This window comes from Artemia sp. Qi Xiang Cuo, chromosome 12 (genome assembly GCF_049724085.1).
Source record: "Artemia sp. Qi Xiang Cuo chromosome 12, ASM4972408v1, whole genome shotgun sequence".
In the NCBI taxonomy this organism is placed as follows: Eukaryota; Metazoa; Arthropoda; class Branchiopoda; order Anostraca; family Artemiidae; genus Artemia; species Artemia sp. Qi Xiang Cuo.
In genome coordinates, this window is record NC_142805.1 from 41,212,133 (window position 1) to 41,230,422 (window position 18,290).

At 35.7% G+C, this 18,290-nt stretch overlaps 1 protein-coding gene across 1 annotated transcript in view; it reads right to left on the reverse strand.

The window, feature by feature from the left end:
- LOC148946122 (alanine--tRNA ligase, cytoplasmic-like) overlaps window positions 1–18,290 on the reverse strand; it is a 100,027-nt gene that overhangs the window by 32,219 nt on the left and 49,518 nt on the right. The window contains exons 4-8 of the mRNA XM_089098134.1: window positions 16,394–16,539; window positions 15,089–15,280; window positions 12,912–13,056; window positions 10,986–11,131; window positions 3,407–3,666 (exon numbers count right to left, since the gene is read on the reverse strand). Coding sequence (XP_088954260.1) covers window positions 3,407–3,666; window positions 10,986–11,131; window positions 12,912–13,056; window positions 15,089–15,280; window positions 16,394–16,539 — 889 coding nt within the window. The remainder of the gene's footprint in view (window positions 1–3,406; window positions 3,667–10,985; window positions 11,132–12,911; window positions 13,057–15,088; window positions 15,281–16,393; window positions 16,540–18,290) is intronic.

Genomic DNA, 18,290 nt, shown 5'->3' on the forward strand with positions numbered 1-18,290 from the left:
AGCCCCGGAGAAAATGATTCGTGTTCAAATCAGAAACGGCGTACAGAGGAATTTATAACCCCTGAGCATATGCAAAAGATTCAGCAGACTAAGTCTGGCCTAGTGGCTTATATCACAAAAGGCTCTGCTACCCCAACCCTAGGCGATTCGTTATCTAAGATGCCTGACATTAAAGTGAAATACCAGAAAGAAAAGTTCATGGCTGTTGCAAAATTCGTCCCGCCGGGAACTACGCCAGAAGATATAAGATCTGGTAACCTCCATGTCAAAGAAGCTAAAAGATATGGCACTGCATAGTCAGTTCGACTTGTATTTGCAGTCACATCATCACGTGACAGGGTTATCTGGCAAGATATCTATGTTGAGTATACTCCCCTCATAGAACCAAAGTTCAAAGAAATTCCAAAAGGGTGCTTCAGCTGCCAATCTTTCGAACATTTGGCTCGAGACTGTAGCAGTCAACCCTGCTGCCCCCGTTGTGCAGGGCCCCACGAATCAACAGTCCAGTGTCCAGTATGCCCTCTGTCCCAACGGGAAGAACAATCACCCAAGCAAAAGCCAGTTCTGCCCAACCATTAAAAAAACCATGAACAAAGCGTCCCAATCCCAAAAATGAGTAATTTTAAGGTCTTTTGCCAGAACATTGACGGACACAACGCTATGAGAATAGACCATCTTAGTGAAATCTCCTCCGATTATAATGTAATTTATGTGCAAGAACATCTACTTATCAAGGACAACAGTGCTCTGTTACAGTCCTTTCAACGCAAATCGGTTTTCAAACATGAAGCCTAACGAGAATTTACGGGTGGAAGACCTAGTGGCGGCACTGCTGTTATAGTCGACGACCAGATCCCCTGAAGGCTGTGCGAGTTGTGCGACTTCTACATTTCTGTGGAATTTTTTGGATCAACTAACTTTTTCCTCATCAATATATATTTTCCAACAAACCGGAATAACAATCGTTCTGAGAAACGCTATACCGAAACATGTAGGCTAATCGTTTAAGCAGACGCCTATCAAGAATTAGGAACAGACGCCTTTCTAATTTGTGGAGACTTCCAGCGCAACCCCTCCTTACCTGGTAAACTAACAGACATTCTTCTAGCAGCACTCACGGATGGGATATTCTTTTATCAGCAGTTTACCTATATACACAATAGTAGCTCTACGAGTAATACTGACCATGTGGTAAAAACTTCCCACTTCTGGAAAATATAAAGGTTGACTCCTACCAGACCCTTTAGGTCTGTCTTTCAGTGTTTCAATTTACTGCAACCCGCGCAGCTAACAAACACTTTATCAAAACTGAGTGGAAAAAATTCACACGGTGCTGTACCAACACACTTGTGACGAAATCATGAACAAAATTAAAGTTCCCTACCAGCTATTACTGTACGGTGTCCAAGATCTGATTAATTTAAAGCGATTAGTTTGCCATACCCGGAAAACCTCCGAAAAGCTAGCCGTTCCCTATCATAAGGTTCGTTTTAGTTTTCAAAAACCAGGTTGAGACAAGTATCTTCTATTTAAATAAGCAAAAAAATATGCTAAGTTGTGTTACAATATCTGGAAGGAATCCGACAAGCCTAGATCAGGAGCGGTCTTACTTCTGTCCCAGATCTGTGTCGACTTCTTTATGGTCCCCAGCTCATTTTGTGATGGTATTCTATCAAATATCCCCAAACAAGGAAAAAAAAAATCACTGCAGAGGATATAGAAAATTACCGTTTCTAGTGTTCTCAGTAAAGTCGTACTTCTCCCAGAATTTTCAGGGAATTGTATATTGGATTATCGTAAGTTCGTATTCCACCGAAACCTGAGTGCGCGTTTGTACTTGGACTTTACAAAAAAGCCATTGAGAAAGCTCACAGAATCTCCCTCTTTATGTGCAGCGTAGATATCTCAGCTGCATTCAATTCAGCGGTGCAATCCCAGGTGTTCCTGAAATTACTCGAGTATGGTGCAAATGCTCACGTCATAGCACTTTTGTTTTTCTGGTACTCGGCCAGTTTTTTGAAAGCTAGATTGATAGGGGATCACCTGAGCAGTCTGATTAAACTTGTTCGAGGCCTTCGGCAAGGATCTGTATTATGCCCTATCTTGTTTAATACCCTGACATCCGGAATAACAAAAAATATTACGGGAAGATTTAGTATCAATCTGTATCAATCAATATAGCAAAATCAGCCTGCTTTCGTACGCTGATGACCTGTTGATGTTAAGCTGTAACCTTGCTTCTCTACAAGAGAAAATTGACCGCCTGAGAACTGGATACGAATGTATCGGTCTGAGAGCTAACACACTAAAGACGGAGTTCTTGGAATTTCGTTCCTCGGCAAGCAAGCACCAAAACCGTGAGATTACATACTTAACAGTTGAATGAACAAAAATTTTTCCTGGAAAGTCCATGAAATACATGGGAATAATGTACGGTTATGATATCAAAGGTCTCGTAAACCAATAATTGAGAAAATATCAACAGCATTCACTCAAGTTACAGCAAGCTTATCTCTCTGGAATTTAGCTTGAACAGGCAGATGCTTACCAAGCTTTTTGCAGTGACTGTTCTCCTTCGCCTGCTTTATGTATCGCAGCTATGGAAATTGATAGACTAAAACTGATAAATCACAAACTGATAGACTAAAGCGGTCTGTATACTGCATATACCTCAAGTTTTTGGTTCGTTACCCTCTCTACGAGAAAAACACATTCGTTTTAACATCTCAAAATATATACCCAATTGTCTTTTTGCCATCTGCTAAAAAAAAGTACAGAAAAAAGGGGTTTGAAACATTGTTCGAGTTTTTGCTTCTACATCTAATCTAGGAATGCAGTTGAAGAAATTATTGTTTAATTTTATTCTTTGGTGCTGAAGTGTTTTTACTTTACTTTCCTCCTTTTGTGTTATTCTGGTCTTCTTCTTATTTTTCTTGTATGAGCGAGAAAAAATAAATTTTTTATAATTATTATATAGGAATATTGGGTCCAAACTTTGTGAGAACTAGCCTCATAGTCGTGCCTTTTATGGAATGGACCTGACCTAACCTCTGTGGGAGGTTTGAGGGTAAAAGCAATCTAATTTTTTTTTCATCAGCCCAATCTTTAGGAAGGCAGGCTGAGTTCATTCAACCAACCTAAACATGTTCAAGACTATGGTTTTGGGTGCCCGTACTCGGTTGGACTTATGTGAGGAAAGAGCTATATTCTTATTTTCCACATAAAATGGCAAATTAGATCTCAATTAAATCTATCAGGGTTTAGTAGCTAGAACTTTGTTTGCGACTTCTGAGTCCGACCAAAAACACACACCTATTTTACACCCCAACAACGATCTATAGGTCACTGTTGCTTCACGTGGCCTTAGCACCAGAGGTTATAAAGACCACAGAAAAGGATTTCTTACCGGGAAGGACTTTGCTATCACCTAGTTTGGCAACGGTTCTCTCGAGAAGACTTTTTCCCCGCGACAGAGTCTTCAAAAACTGCGTTTCTTCTTCATCTATAATTGAAATAATAGTCTCAGGATCTTTCTTGATTTCACTGAATGTGTCACCGAGAAGATCAATCACAACATGGACTAAAGATCCGAAAAATCCTGGCTTGGCCTTTAGTTTTTCAGTGGCGTAGCGTACACCACGACGTAAGATTCGTCGGAGAACATATCTGTAAAGCAAAATAAAAAGAAACAGAAGGTCTTATGTATTTTCAAGTATATTTGAACAAATATTAATTTAACAGTTCTTGTTAACAAACTGTATGTAAGGAGCGACTGGTGCTAATAGTAACTGGAACTTTAAAAAAGAGCTTAAATAGTAATATATACATCAAAGAATCTGAGTATCCCAATTTCTAAAATTCATTGAGTTTAAAGTTGTCCGCCAAAAGTTACGCATTAGAAGATCTGCCTGATTTTCGAAAAAAAGAGAGAAAATACCCTCAAAAGGCAAGTGATCTTAATGAAACAAACACCATCAGATTCAGTTTATCAGAGGACTCTTTTGTACAAGTTTCAAGCCCCTACCCACAAATTTAGCTTGAACATCGATGGACACACTTCATGAAAACACTAGTAAGTAAAAACCGCAGCCTGGTAGTCACGAACTTGTCCCACATCCATCACGTTTAATTTCCTAAAACAAGCTACTGTGTTATTAGTTTCTTTACCACTGTCCTTACCACTACTTCTACTACTAATAACTCCTCGTAGTACTAAACCGCCTGAGGCTGACACAGATACACCTGCTCCTCCTCCATCCGCGATGTTTGATACCCATACCTGTACACAGGGTGGAGGGGGTTACTGTCAGATTCGTTTTTGGAGCCCTCACTCATTGAACAATAAAGAAAATGGCATAAACTACATCTAAATATGTTATAATCATCAAAAATGCTTATAGGCAAAAAAATCTGCCTTGTCAAACTGCAGTTTGGATTGTGTATAGCTTTAATTTTATTTTAAAGTGTGAGGCACATTCCCGGGTGGTTATACACATCTGGAAAAGAGACTAAAGGTGGAAATAAAAACATTCCGGTAACTGCTTAAGGGCTTTTGTTACAAGGCTGTCAGCGTCAATTACATTCTTTCTTTCGGAGATTAAATCGCTAGATTCCAGAATACATCTCTTTTCTAAATTATTTTTAATAAAGATACGCCACTTTGTCAACCAGAGCGTAATTCAATCACCCCCTCGACTTTTTCTTTAATGCCCATATATTGACACAATTTCTAAGCATTAGGGTAGTAGTTCCTCACAGTTGCGCATTCGTTCCTGTAAAGTCACGCGGTCCATATAAGTAAACGTATTCATTCTCTTCTTCATTACGTACTGGTAGTTAAACACCCCCAAAAATGGCAATAGTCCCTGTGCAGTTACGGACTTTCATTTTATCGCGGCTGTTCTTTCCAGATATTCGGTTACCAAATTATTGCTACACATATTATCTTCTTGTACTCCCTAAAATAGGTGGTGATCCCCTACATATTTATATGACCTACAAAGAGCTACTACTTATACTAGCAGTAGTGGTTGTTCTCAAGTCCATCATATACTTGGTTAGTTGCTAGTCTCGGCGAAAATGCAAAAAAGGCCACTTTATTTTTACTCGATTGATATCTCAGACGCTTTTGGCAAAGTTATACATTCCCAATCGCTTCAGTACATAGTTAAAGTAGGAGTCGATTCTTCCGCGACTCAAGTTTTTCGGTACCGGCATTCAGATTTGTTGGTTTGGTTTATATGTATATCATATATATCTGAATCCATCTGAGTAAAGAAGAGAATCAGACGAGGTTACTTGCTGTCTCCATATATTTTTTAAAATGTGCCTGTGGCCTATTTGCGAAAGCAATCTCTTACTGTGTTTGTAGAAAATGCTGTTGTTACTCACATTGCCTATGCTGATGATGTTCTGCTAGTTAGTCACAGTAGGTCAGGCCAGTTACGCATTAGAAGATCTGTCTGATTTTCGAAAAAGAGAGAAAATACCCTCAAAAGGCAAGTGATCTTGATGAAACATACACCATCAGATTCAGTTTATCAGAGGACTGTTTTGTAGAGGTTTCAAGCCCCTACCCACAAAAAAAAAAAAAAACTGGCTTGCTGTTCAAGCCAGTTGACTATAAATTTGCTTGATATGGTTTGGGTTTTTGGCCATGGCAATTCAAATTGCGTAATTTACTTCGATCTGATCTACTTTCACAATATTTAACTGGTTGCAGCTACCACTGCAACCACGATTTGAAACTTCGCGTCTTTTTTAAGAACGATAACCTCACGAGTGCGTTTTTAACTTTTCATTTTTCATGAGTGATCGTATCGAGCCAATGGTCCTAGAATTTCTAGAAAAGACTCAAAAGAACGCGAATCTAAAATTCTAGTACCCTTTTTAAATGGCAAAAAGACTATGCCATATAAAAATATTTGCAGTCCTGTACATGATTTAAGCATCCTAGATATAAATATTAGGAAAAACGAATGAACTTTTAGAGGTTTTGAGAGTTCGGGGTGCAAGAATAGGTCTGAAAATAAATGTTAAGAAGATTAAGTCGCTTAGACAGGGAATAAATGGAGGTGAAGAGGCAATTTTGGATGACGAGAAGATCAATTAAGTGGATAGCTTCACTTACTTAGGTAGTATTATAAGTAAAGATGGTTGATGCAGTAAAAATAACATCAGTAGAATAGCCAAGGCTCAGTTTTTTTTTTTCACAGTTGAAAAGAGTTTGGAAGAATAGAGAGGTAGGACTGTGAATCAAAATCTGTGAACCGAATATTGGAAGCTTCAGTGATGATAGTGGCCAAGTATGCTTCTGAAACAGGGACGCTTCGAAAGACGGAGCATTTTTACATGTTTTCCAGAGGAATTGTCTATGGATTCTTTTCGGTGCTCGTCTGACTGACAGAATTTCAAACAGTAAGCTGTACAAAAAATATGCTTCAATCGCACTTTATAGGACAATAATGATAGAAATGTTTAGATGAGTAGGACGCGTTTTACGAATGAAGGATGACAGATAGCCAAAGATCATTCATTCAGGCCAACCATCTAAGGCCAAACAAAAAGCAAATCGTCACTGAGTTAGGTGAAAGGAGGTCGTAAGGAAAGTTTTAAGGGAGACTGGGACTTCTTGGGAGGCGTAAACAGGGATATTTTAAATAGATAGGGATGGAGGAGGAGCATGTGTAGCTATGTTGGCCTCAGGCGGTTTAGCGCTGATTTGAGTAGTTAGTAGCAATGTATATATATATATATATATATGAATACAGGACAAAGCGTGCAGCATGAGAGCTGAGGGGACAAAAGTCTTTATTGAAAGCATGATATATTTTTCGTAATATGCTTTACTTCGAAACCAAAATACACTAAGTGAGCTTTTTATCTCGAAGCATTGCTGTGTTAATGTTAAATTTGATTTAAAGAGTTGGTTGGGGGTAGCCCTCCTCGCGTTTGGGAGGGGGCCCTCCTCGCATTTGGGAAAGCCCTGGTAGGCTATTAAAACGAACAGTAATTGAATAAGAAAAGTTTTTTTTCGAATTGAAAGTAAAGAGTGATATTGAAACGAAAGAGTGATATTGAAACTACAAAAGAACAAGTTATTCTGTATGTGAGGGGGGCTGTCCCCTCCTCAACCCCTTCCCCTCCACTCTACGCTGAAGTTTAAAGTTTTGTCCGAAACCTTTAAGAAAGACGTCTCAAACACAATGCGGGTTGAATTGGAATAAAGTATTTTTAAAGCATAAAAGAAATTTAACGTAAAAAAAGGGGGTTGATGAAGGAGCAGCCCCCTCGTGTGCGGAATAATTTATGTCCCTTATAAGTTATAATTTCGCTCTTTACTTTCATTTGAAGAAACTTGTTATTTTACATATTAAAATTTAGTAGTATTTTTCAGTTGCCTAGTGGCTTTTGCGGCTCATGGGAGCCTCCGTATTCCACCACCAATAATGCAGAAGAGGACAATTTGGCATTAAGAGGAGATAGAGACGGCCAACAAAATACCCCTGCTTCAAACAACAGGACTTTTCGCAGTTGAGGATCCTAACAAGTCTTCAAAAAGCACAAGCACGTGATAAGTCACACTGAAAAGTGACATCCTATCAAGCAGGCACAGGTATTTAGTAGAGACAACCCCTGATTTAATCTTCTTTATAAAAATGCGATTAGACAAACGCAAAAAGCTCATAAGTTTTGGCTATTATCGAAGATTGAGAAGTTCAAGAACGTAAGTAAGCAGTGCATATAATTTGACATTTCTGGCTGAGATATTACAAAAACTTTACCACCATGTGTCAATACTATTCGCTAAAAGTTTGGGGGATGGTGATTTTGAGGGTGTATGTATCGTCGAAGGGTTCTACCATTTCCTTAATTCAAGTCGATGGGACCAAACGACTGCAGCAAAAAACGTTCACAATCTCGGTAAAAGCTTCGCTTATTTTCAAACTTCAATAACGAGGATACTTATCGCATTTGCTTCATGGATACCATTCTTCGCTGACTAAGTTATTCCGCACCGAAAAATCCTGCATATTCGGTGGAGTCTTACTGTGGTAACCAAACCCTCTGGCCCAGAAGAAATGCCAAGCATTTTGGTGAAACACTGCTCCACTGAAGGATTCGGATCCTTACCATCTTTGTTTCGACCTGCTTTCATTATGGATCTTTTCATCATACAAATGGCTGTTCACAAAATCAATCATCATACAAATCTGTTCACGAAAAATGGCTGTTCACAAAAATCTTTGGGCACAGACCAGGTGGCAATTGACGGCGACTCGTTCATACCTAGATCTATGTCTTCTGGCCTGCATTGAGAAAGTCTATGAAAGTTTTTTGAATAAAGTGTTTCACAAGTACAAGCTACCAGGCGATCCACAGTACGGAAGTCGATGGAGATGCTTTGTTATTGCTTTCAAAATGATTTAAGTCCCAAATTGTATCTATTGAAACTTGATTTAAAATCACAACGAAAAGTAGCGAAAAAAGTGTCATTTTAATATAATTAAACTAAATTGATTGAAAATCATAAATACATTTAGTCAAACACATTCTTGCTTTTTCTCTCCTGTAAACTGGACAGCACTTTTATTTTTTTATGTTATCACAAATCACAAAATCTAAAATTCGTTATCACAAATATGAAATTCTGTTCAGAATACGTGTTGTTTCCAGAAAAGCGCAAATGACACCCTAGCCTTTGTAAGGTTTGAAGGGTGGCAGCTCCGCTGTCCCTAATGGTAATTCTTTACGTTTTACGTTTAAGTCTGTATGTTCAGTTTCATTAGGACTGCTGAGTTTGTCTTGAATCTGTTGAGTTTCTACTTTTCTTGGGTTTGACATTTGTCATATGCCTTTATTTTTGCTCATTTTAGGTCTAAATACCACACTTTACTTTTCTAAGAAAAACTTATTTTTTTAGGTTAGTTTCAAACCATACTGTATTTGATATAGACAAAATGTCACATCATATGGATAATAAGAAGTGATAAAGGGTTAGCTCTCACATACTTTTACCAGAAGTATGTTAAAATAGACATAAAAACTAACTAGTACCCTGGAAAAGCACAGTGGATATAATCGTGCCTCTCAATTAAGAATGCTCCAGCTCTGTGCGGCATGTCGCGGTGGAAATACTTAGAATAACATCATTTAAGTATCGTTAATTTTTTGTGGCTGAGAGAAATCTTGTCTAGTGAAATTGTGAAAGAAAACCAAAATAACTAAATTACTTGTTACAGATACACTTTTCTTCCAAGAAAAACTCTTTAAAACTACTTACGATTTATTAGCACCTGATGATAAAAGTACTAATAAAATAGATCCAGTGAAATGATAGCCCATCAGTAAAATGCACATAACAGTTGAGGCATAAGCCCTCGATAAATATTAAGACGATGCTCCTCTATTGTAAAAATAAAGAAATAAAGGAGACACATAAGAGCTACCCATGCAAAAATAGGGCCTCCCTTATTGTACCGCATGAGGAAATGTAAATATTCAATTAAGGCTTTTCGGCAACGACAATTTCAATGGAGTACATCTTATATCAAGGTGTTCGTCTCTTACTAGGTTGAAGCTACCGTTGTAACTACGATTGAAGATTATTTATGAGGGGTTCCAGATTTTTTTTTTTTTTATATTCTCAAAATTTTTTATTTTAATTCCAGATTGCTTTTCGGTCCAATCCGAATGAAAATTATTAATTTCAAAAAAATATTACATGGGAAGTATTTATCACAAGACAGTTTCTTTATAAACCAGTATTTGAAATTTTGGCTACTATTGGCCACGGTTTGCTCTTAACTAGGTTGCAGCTACTGAGGCAATCGTGATATGACATATAGTTACTGTCGTTCAACATTCAGAGGATTTCAATATTAATTTAAAACCATGCTAAGGAAGCTCAAATTCTGCGGAATCTGGCGCCAGCTAAACATCCAGAAACGTTCTCCGAGGACATTTGGATGAGTTGTATCATATATCCGTTTAGGGTTGGGGGGGAGAAAGTTTCCAGAATAGTAGCTTAACTTGCAAGATAGTTTCACTTTGTATGGATTTCTCAAATGAGAAAATCTACGGATTACTATATTTGAACCCTCCCGCACTCTTATGTTTTGTCTCAGTGATGAAAATAGGCATAATAAGCACTCATTTTGACTTTATTAAAACGCGTTGTAGTTAAAACTTTCCGAAAACATAACAGAAAAACCAACACAGAACTATAATTTTCCAATCTAATCTCTTGTCAAGAAGTCTGTCAAGGCTGAAACAACTATTTCAAGGCTGAATCTTATTATCATTTTAACTGGTTTTGATGAATTAAAAATGAAAGGTTTCGTACAATGAAAATACCAAACTAAGTTGGAAAATCGTAATAGTAATGAAAGTAGGCGAAGAGGCAAAGTATTATTAAAAAAACATGTGACACCTTATGTAGTCAAAAACTCTCTATTTCTTTTATAACTATTCAACTGAACAGCCTGAGGTTAACCTGTAATCAGAATAAACTATTTGTAATTTAGTTTCATAATAGCTTTCGGTTAATTTGAATCCCCCTCTCCACCCTCCTTAATGTATGGATACTTTTGCTGCTTTGAATTTTTTTATTGTACGTATTTCTCATCAACAGCCAGCTCATTAGACAAGGACTCCATTAAACCTGGGATTCAATTAAACAAAGTGAATACAAAAAAACAATTAAACAGAGTTCCTCTCGGAACTATGAAATAAGAATTATGTTGCTATCACAACTACTTCAGAATGGATATTTAGCCACAAAATTAACATCTAAACTAACATGATCAGAGAATATTTTATTTACACTAACCATCAACAACTGATTCCCACTGAAATCCAGTTAATTAAGAAAGACCTACTGGTAATTAAAAAAAAAAAGAAGTCAAGACACAATACGAGTCAAAATCATAGATTAAATTTCAAAATTGAGCTAAAAACTAACTAGAAACGAGGAATATACAAACCCTCTTCCCACATTATCTGGCCGCCCACCGTCAGACAAGGCAATAGTCAATGTCCTTATATGATCAGCAACAACCCTATAGGCCATATCAATTCCTTCCTCATCTTCTGCTCCAACTTTCCCGCAATAAGCTTGCATTTTCGTCCCCTATAAATTGAACAAAAATGAAGTGATTAACACAAAAGGAAAGTATCAAAGATTAGTACTTCCTACTCTCCCCGCCTCTTCCTTAGAACTAATTCTGTATTTAGGCTACCCGAAGGTTCAATGAGGGATGGTAATGTTTATTCGACTTGTAAAAACGTAAAAAAAAACGCATTTTTAATGCGTTTTTTAAAGTTTTTTGTATCCCCTCCCCACCGAAAAAATAGCCACAACAAATATCACACAAAAAAGAAAAGTTTGAACATACAAAATTGTCAAATCACGCAAAAACCCAAATATTTTGTTGTTAGGAAACAGAGAGAAATAAACCTCTCCAGATTCCTGTCCGTAATTCTGTATAAAAGTCAACATATCCTTAATTGTGATTATATATATATATATATATATATATATATATATATATATATATATACATATATATATATATATATATATATATTTAAATATATATATACTTTCTACGTGGTGAAATTCCTCTTCCTGTTTTTATCACTTTTCGAAAGGCCTTTGACACAATTGATTTTAAGATTGTAATTAAGCGATTAATTAAATTAATTAAAGCGATTAAATAAGCGATTCCTGTCCGTAATTCTGTATAAAAGTTAACATATCCTTAATTGTGATTATATATATATATATATATATATATATATATATATATATATATATATATATATATATATATATATATATATATATATATATATATATATATATATATACATATATATATATATATATATATATATATATATATACATATATATTCGTTTGAGGAGGATTTACTTATTTCTACTACAATAAAGGAAGGCTAGGAAGTCAGCTAAAATGGACAGTATGATTTGAAACTGCAATGTGCGTCTTTCTACAGAATAGTTTCGCAAACGGGATCCACTTTGGCTCCAAAATCTTTTAGGCAGTGGCACCAGAGCCTTGGCACCCTGACAACTGTCAGCTGGTTATATACTGGCACCAGGAACCGACGTCAGGTGCCAGACACAAATCGCAAGGAGAATCATCAGGGTGCTTTCTCGTAACAGGAAAGGAATCAAAAAGATTATTTCTTTTATTTTTCTGACCGAAAAGTAAAATTAAAAGAAGAAATTTGAGATTCTGTCTATATTTTTTTTTTTTCAGTTTATTCTTTTGCACAAGGACTTTGGCTAAATTTAAAGCCCGACGGTGGTCCTAGATCATCTGACCTCGTGCCCAGTAGCAAAAAGCCAGATGGTGAAGCTTACAACCGCACAAAGACTTCCGGGACGTATTTCGTTAATGATCATTTTCAATGACAGGTTAAACGGCACAGCACCCTTTTCTTTTATTTTATTATTTTGTTTCCTTCATATTTAGTTAAGAATACTATTATTGAAACTCAGGATTTCTTCACAAAACATTTGAGTTGTAGTCAGATTATAATCTTTTAGCCATTAACCCTAGGAATCTTCGCTCTATGTACACATGGCTGTAAATTTTTCCACATTAACATAAAAAATTCTAGAACTATTGAATTCAAGCATAAATCAATTAGAAAAATAGTGTAATCGGAATTTTGACTATCGTTGGCTATTCTAGTTACAGCCCATTATATTTCACTCAGTTAAGTTTAGACGATTGCATCAGGACCAGTCCACGGTCCCTAGAAGTCAGTGAACGTTTTTCATTTAATGTTTAGTTTTTGCATCTGAACAAAATAAGATGAGTTGAAAACTTGAAAGTGTTTTTTTTAATTTTGAAGTTTTGCGATATTTTTTAAGCATACCTTTTGAATAGCTTCAAACAAAGGAACAAACAGATCTGTATCATAATTTGATCTCTTTTGTTGAACAACTGAGACCAAACGTTCCAAGCCAAGGCCACAATCAATATGTTTTTTCGGTAAATATTTCAAGGTGCCATCAGATTCTCTATAGAAAAAGGAAAATATAGACAAAGAACAAAATATAATGAGTCCATTAATATTAAGCATAAGATAATTCAAACTGAATCTCATTGTACCACGACATTTTTAAAACAGCAAGAGGGAGAAAAAAAGACAGGGACCTCTAAACTTGAACCCCGCATAAAATTTTCGTGTATAGTGGATTTTCCTCGTATCTTCTAACACCTTCCTTGGCAAATAATCCCCCCCCCCTTTTCATAAATCGATTTTGCAGATGTCCCTAGTAAAGGATTCTGGATATTTATAGAACTGATAAAAAAAAAAAAAACATTTTTTTAAAATTAAGTTTTTCAAACAAAAGTGAAATACAGTATTCCAAACCTAGAATGATTAGAAATGAGCTTAAATAACAAGTCAAACTTAAAAACGATGATAAATTACAATAAATGGACAAATGAAAACTAAAATGAAGAAAAATTAAATGAATAATCAACTCAAACTGAACAAACCAAAATTACTCCAGAAAAGAATAGGGCTAAAACTCTCTTAAACCAGCTAAACGTTGGAACAGCATTACTGTTGCAACATCAACAAGGAGAACATTCCTTTTTTGTCAAAATCTTCCTTTGATTCTTTCTAATTCAAAGGTGTAGAAAATTGATGCCTAAAAAAACTTTCAAAACGAACATTGAATTTTTTTTAAGGAATCTGTCTAATTTATGGAAGCAAATTTTCACTATTAGGTTAATAATTGAGAAGTACCTGAGTCATTAGACCCTTTGGTCCTCAGTTTTACAGATTATGAGCACGTTTGATTCAGTTGATAGAAAAGATTTAGCGAAGGTTCTATCCTTGTATGGTATACCAGATAAATACATTTAAAGTGATTAGTGCTATTTGAAATTTAGAAGTAATCCCTCAGAGGCCTCTAGAATGAGAATATACAACTTATACAAGTTGCTTCCCACGGCAGATGAACCTCAAAACGAGATTAAATTTTTTTTTTCGATAATGTTTCGTATCTTAGACATTGACTTGTTCAGTAAATATCCTGTATAATGAACGGTACATAGAATGTCAGCAAAGAATAAGCAAGAGAGCAAATTGATAGAAAAACGAAAGCTTTGTGGACCTGACAGGGTCGTATTTTATATAATCAAAAATGCCTTCTTCCTTCCAAATTTCAAAAACATGTTTTCACTTTTCTTTTTATCCAGTGTCATAAACTATAATGACCTAAAAGTATGTGCCACACTTTGCCAATCTACATTAGAAGATATTTCGGCCGATGAAAACACTTAGTGTGTCGGAAAAAGAAACTGCAAAAAAAAAAAAAAAAATACAAAACTGTTAGAATCTGTTTTGTTACAAAAATATGGGAGATTAACGATTAATTTGGCATTTGATACTCAGATAGAAAAAGCCTTTTCTTTGGTTGCTTTTTTTAGTGCTTCGATATAATGGAACAGACTTTTTTTTTGCAAAGGTATAAGATACTCATATTTTCCATAGAATTGATCATAACCCAAACATGTGCTCAGGAGAGGGCCAACAACGAAAAGCTCAGGAGGCAAGTAACTGTAAATTTGTTTAAAAACCATTTGTAGTGGATTTCTTTTCATTCATTCCATTTTTTCCAAGGCCCATCATTAAAGCATTATTGTTTGCAAATCGCCTTAAATAAACCAGAGTCATTGAACATTAGAAATTTAGAGTTGGAGCCAGGAGCACAAACTGTCACACTTAGGAGTCAAAGTGGGTAGGAATAAACAAAGAAAAACGCAGATTGAGGAAATCTTAGATTGTAGATAATTATTTAGAATACTACAAGCCCATACTAAAAAGGAGAAGTTAGAACTTGATCCCTTAAATTTAAGAGTCACAATCTTCAAACTGTAAGGAGTCCCATTCAGCCATTTCTTTTAGATTTAACAGTGAGATTCAGAGACAAATCCTATAACTAAAGAAATCAAGAGTCGGCATAAGTAATTTATCATGGACACCTCGGCTTTGTTTAAATCTATATAAGAAACCAAAAGAAAAAAAAAGTATCAAACCTGTTATAAGTCATAAATACAAGATTCCAAATTTCAAGAACATCTGGGTCATCTTTGTTTACAAGATGAGCTGCATCACGACCCCCAATCCGATCAAAATGAATTTCAGAACAGGGGCCACAGGGACCAGTTTCACCCATCTCCCAAAAATTGTCACTCATCGTACCAGGTATTATACGTGATTCAGGAACTCTATAATAAATAAAATAGAACAAATAGCGTAGCAGCAAAATTGATGAAAACATATATTTCTTTTTAGATTTAAGAATCAAACCTCCTCACGAACACTTAACTGTATGTACATACGGGAAATCCCCTCTCTAAAAAATAATCTGAGTTAATCCCTAAAATGACTACCCCACCCCCCCCCCAAAAAGCAATTTTTTATACTTACCAAGTTGCTTATCTAAGGGTTTTTATAGGGTCAAATACAAATTTGCGGCTAATATTGCTGTAGAGAAATCCTATATCAAAACACATTAAGTACTTAATACACAAACAGCAGCAATTGTATGGCTACTTCTACAACAACCATTCCCACCATGACTACAGATGGTATTTCTCAAGCCCATCAAAATTACTTTAATTTGTACTTTATCGATTTTTTTTTTTTAGTTTGTCTGTTTTCATCACCATTCAAAATCAGATATCGTTCAAACTTCCAAGAATTTGTTCTTCAATATCAGTATATTCGTAACAAACAATTTAGTTTCATTGGTCTCGTATATATTAAATTTTCATCAATTACTTTCTTCCTTTTAAATCTGTTCCTTTCAAATGCATAGAAAATCAATTGGCTAAAGTAAGCTTTCAATTTCATCCACTTATTTAAAACTTGAATATTAAGTTACTTTTACAGCTTTACAACTTTTTTTGTTTGAGACTGCTTTCTCCCTTGAAAAATAGCTTAATTGAAAGTTAAAGAAGAATCAATTGACTAAACAAGACTTTCTATGTAATCAATAAAGCATGAATGCCCCCTTAGCCCCTGGGGGATTCAATGCTCATTGTAATTTCTGTTCGTCTCAGACTTAGTTTTTTCATTCATAGTAAATTATGTTCCAATTGGGCGTGACATCTTATACAAGCTAATTTCTACTCGTTTTAAGTTTTCACTCACTCTTTGCTTTTCATTGTAGGCACTTTTTCTTGAGCAGAAAGTTGCTTCTACAACAGAATAACGCGATTCTACAACAAAGCCTATCGATGTAATAGCTTAAAAAGAAAGTATCCAAAATAAGCAGATGAGAAAAAAATTATTAGAAAGAATATAAAATACAGAAAGAAAGAAACTATTAAAGTTACCCAAGGTTGAGCCAAACTTCCTTAGCCTCAAGATCAGGTTCAAGTCCTGATGACGTATTTCCACCAAAATAGGAAACGTAAAGCCGATCTTTAGGTAAATTTAAATCTTCAGTCAAGAACTCCCAAGCCCATGTGCATATTTCTTTCTAAAAAATAAGGAAAGATATCTAAATTGAATGATGCAAACTAAAGACGTCAGTCAATAGTTAAATGAAAATATACGTATAATGCTATATTTACTGGAAAATAGAGTTCACAGTCACCCAAGGCCTCTCCCATAGAAGGGGACCTCATTCTCAGGTTGTAAAGCCGCCATGTTTTTTAAGGAATTCTTGCTGAGAAACAGCTCTCGCACTTGTTAAAACATTTAGCTTCTTAGCTATGGACATCTATATTTAAATGATTTGGAGTTTAGTAAGTGTAAGCACCAATATTATGTGAAAATTTAATAGTAACTGATTACAGTGTGCTTTCCATGGAAATTACACTCTATAGCGCATATTCAGAGACCTCTGCTGAAATGTAACCTCGGATTAGACATTGGTGCGCAAAATCTATTTATTTTCTATTTATAGAAAAATTTCTGTTCTATCAAAATTTTCCTTTCTGGGAACCAGTCACTGGACAAGGAAAAACTGCTATACCACCTATTAACCAAAGTAAGGAATATTATTGTATTTACACCCAAAATAATATATTAAATTTTGACGAAATTCCGCTGATTTATGAGCTATGAGTGGATATCTTGCTGGAGAATTTGTGTTATTCTGCTCATTCAGTGGTGTTGTCAGGGCTCTCAAACCACGAAAGAAGCACCCACTAGGGCCGACAAGCCCAGAAATTGAAATTATTAGAAGGAAATTGTCCTAATACAGCAAGAAAAAATAATAATAAACAGTGCGGCGGCTAAGCTTCAAAGATCATAAAATTATTCAGTGTTTGAAGAAATCATGAAAATGGATGAACATACATTTTCTAGTACGCTGAACAATACTGAAAATGGAGGCAAAAAAATATTTACTAGAACGTCGCCAAAACACCGTAAAACGCTTGGAATCATTGGACAAATTCAAATGGGCATTAGTAGCGCAAGATAGTTCTGAGACGGGTTAAAAATTCTGCTAATCAAGCTGGTCATCTCACTTCTATCCTCACCAAAAGCAGATCTACAGCAAAATCTTGGGGAGGGGGACAAGGGCACCAATAATGAACCAAATTGACGAGTTTATTTTAAAAAAGAGTAAAAAAGAAAAAAGAACAGATGAAATGAAAAAATCCGGGAGGCGCGGTTCACCCGTCCTCCTGGATCTCGCCTGATCCTCACATCCTTAGAACGTCTACTAGACATCAAACAACATTGTGTTCTTACAAAAATAGATTTTACTGGTATTTGAGAGTTTGTAAATTAGAACCGTTGAGAATGTCTCAACTGTGCCAAAAATTCCTAGAAGATAAGAAAAAATTGATCATAAGAGCGTCACCAAAACGTCACGTAACGTTGTGAGTCGTGTAAAACACTCAAACGGGGTTTCAATAGTCCAAGAAAGCCTTGAAATAGGAAAAAAATGCTAGTTATTCACAAGTTGTCTCACTTCTTCCCTCAGATTATAAGAGCATTTTCTCTTATCGAGAAAAATTTAAATCGAGTGTCTATGATGAACGGTCGTTGTGGGGAGGTTTTTGATCATGATTGTGGTCCTGTTTACAATCTGACAAAAAGGAACGTCACTGAAACATCCCATAACATTTCGATTTGTATTGTTAAAACAATAATACAACTCAGCAGGCCTGGGAGAATCAGTATGTATGCCCTGGTTGTTATTGTCCTCGTTTCTCTCTTATTTGCGTTTTTTTTTTGTATAGTAAGTATGCAGCTCTTCCGGATTGCAGCGGTCAT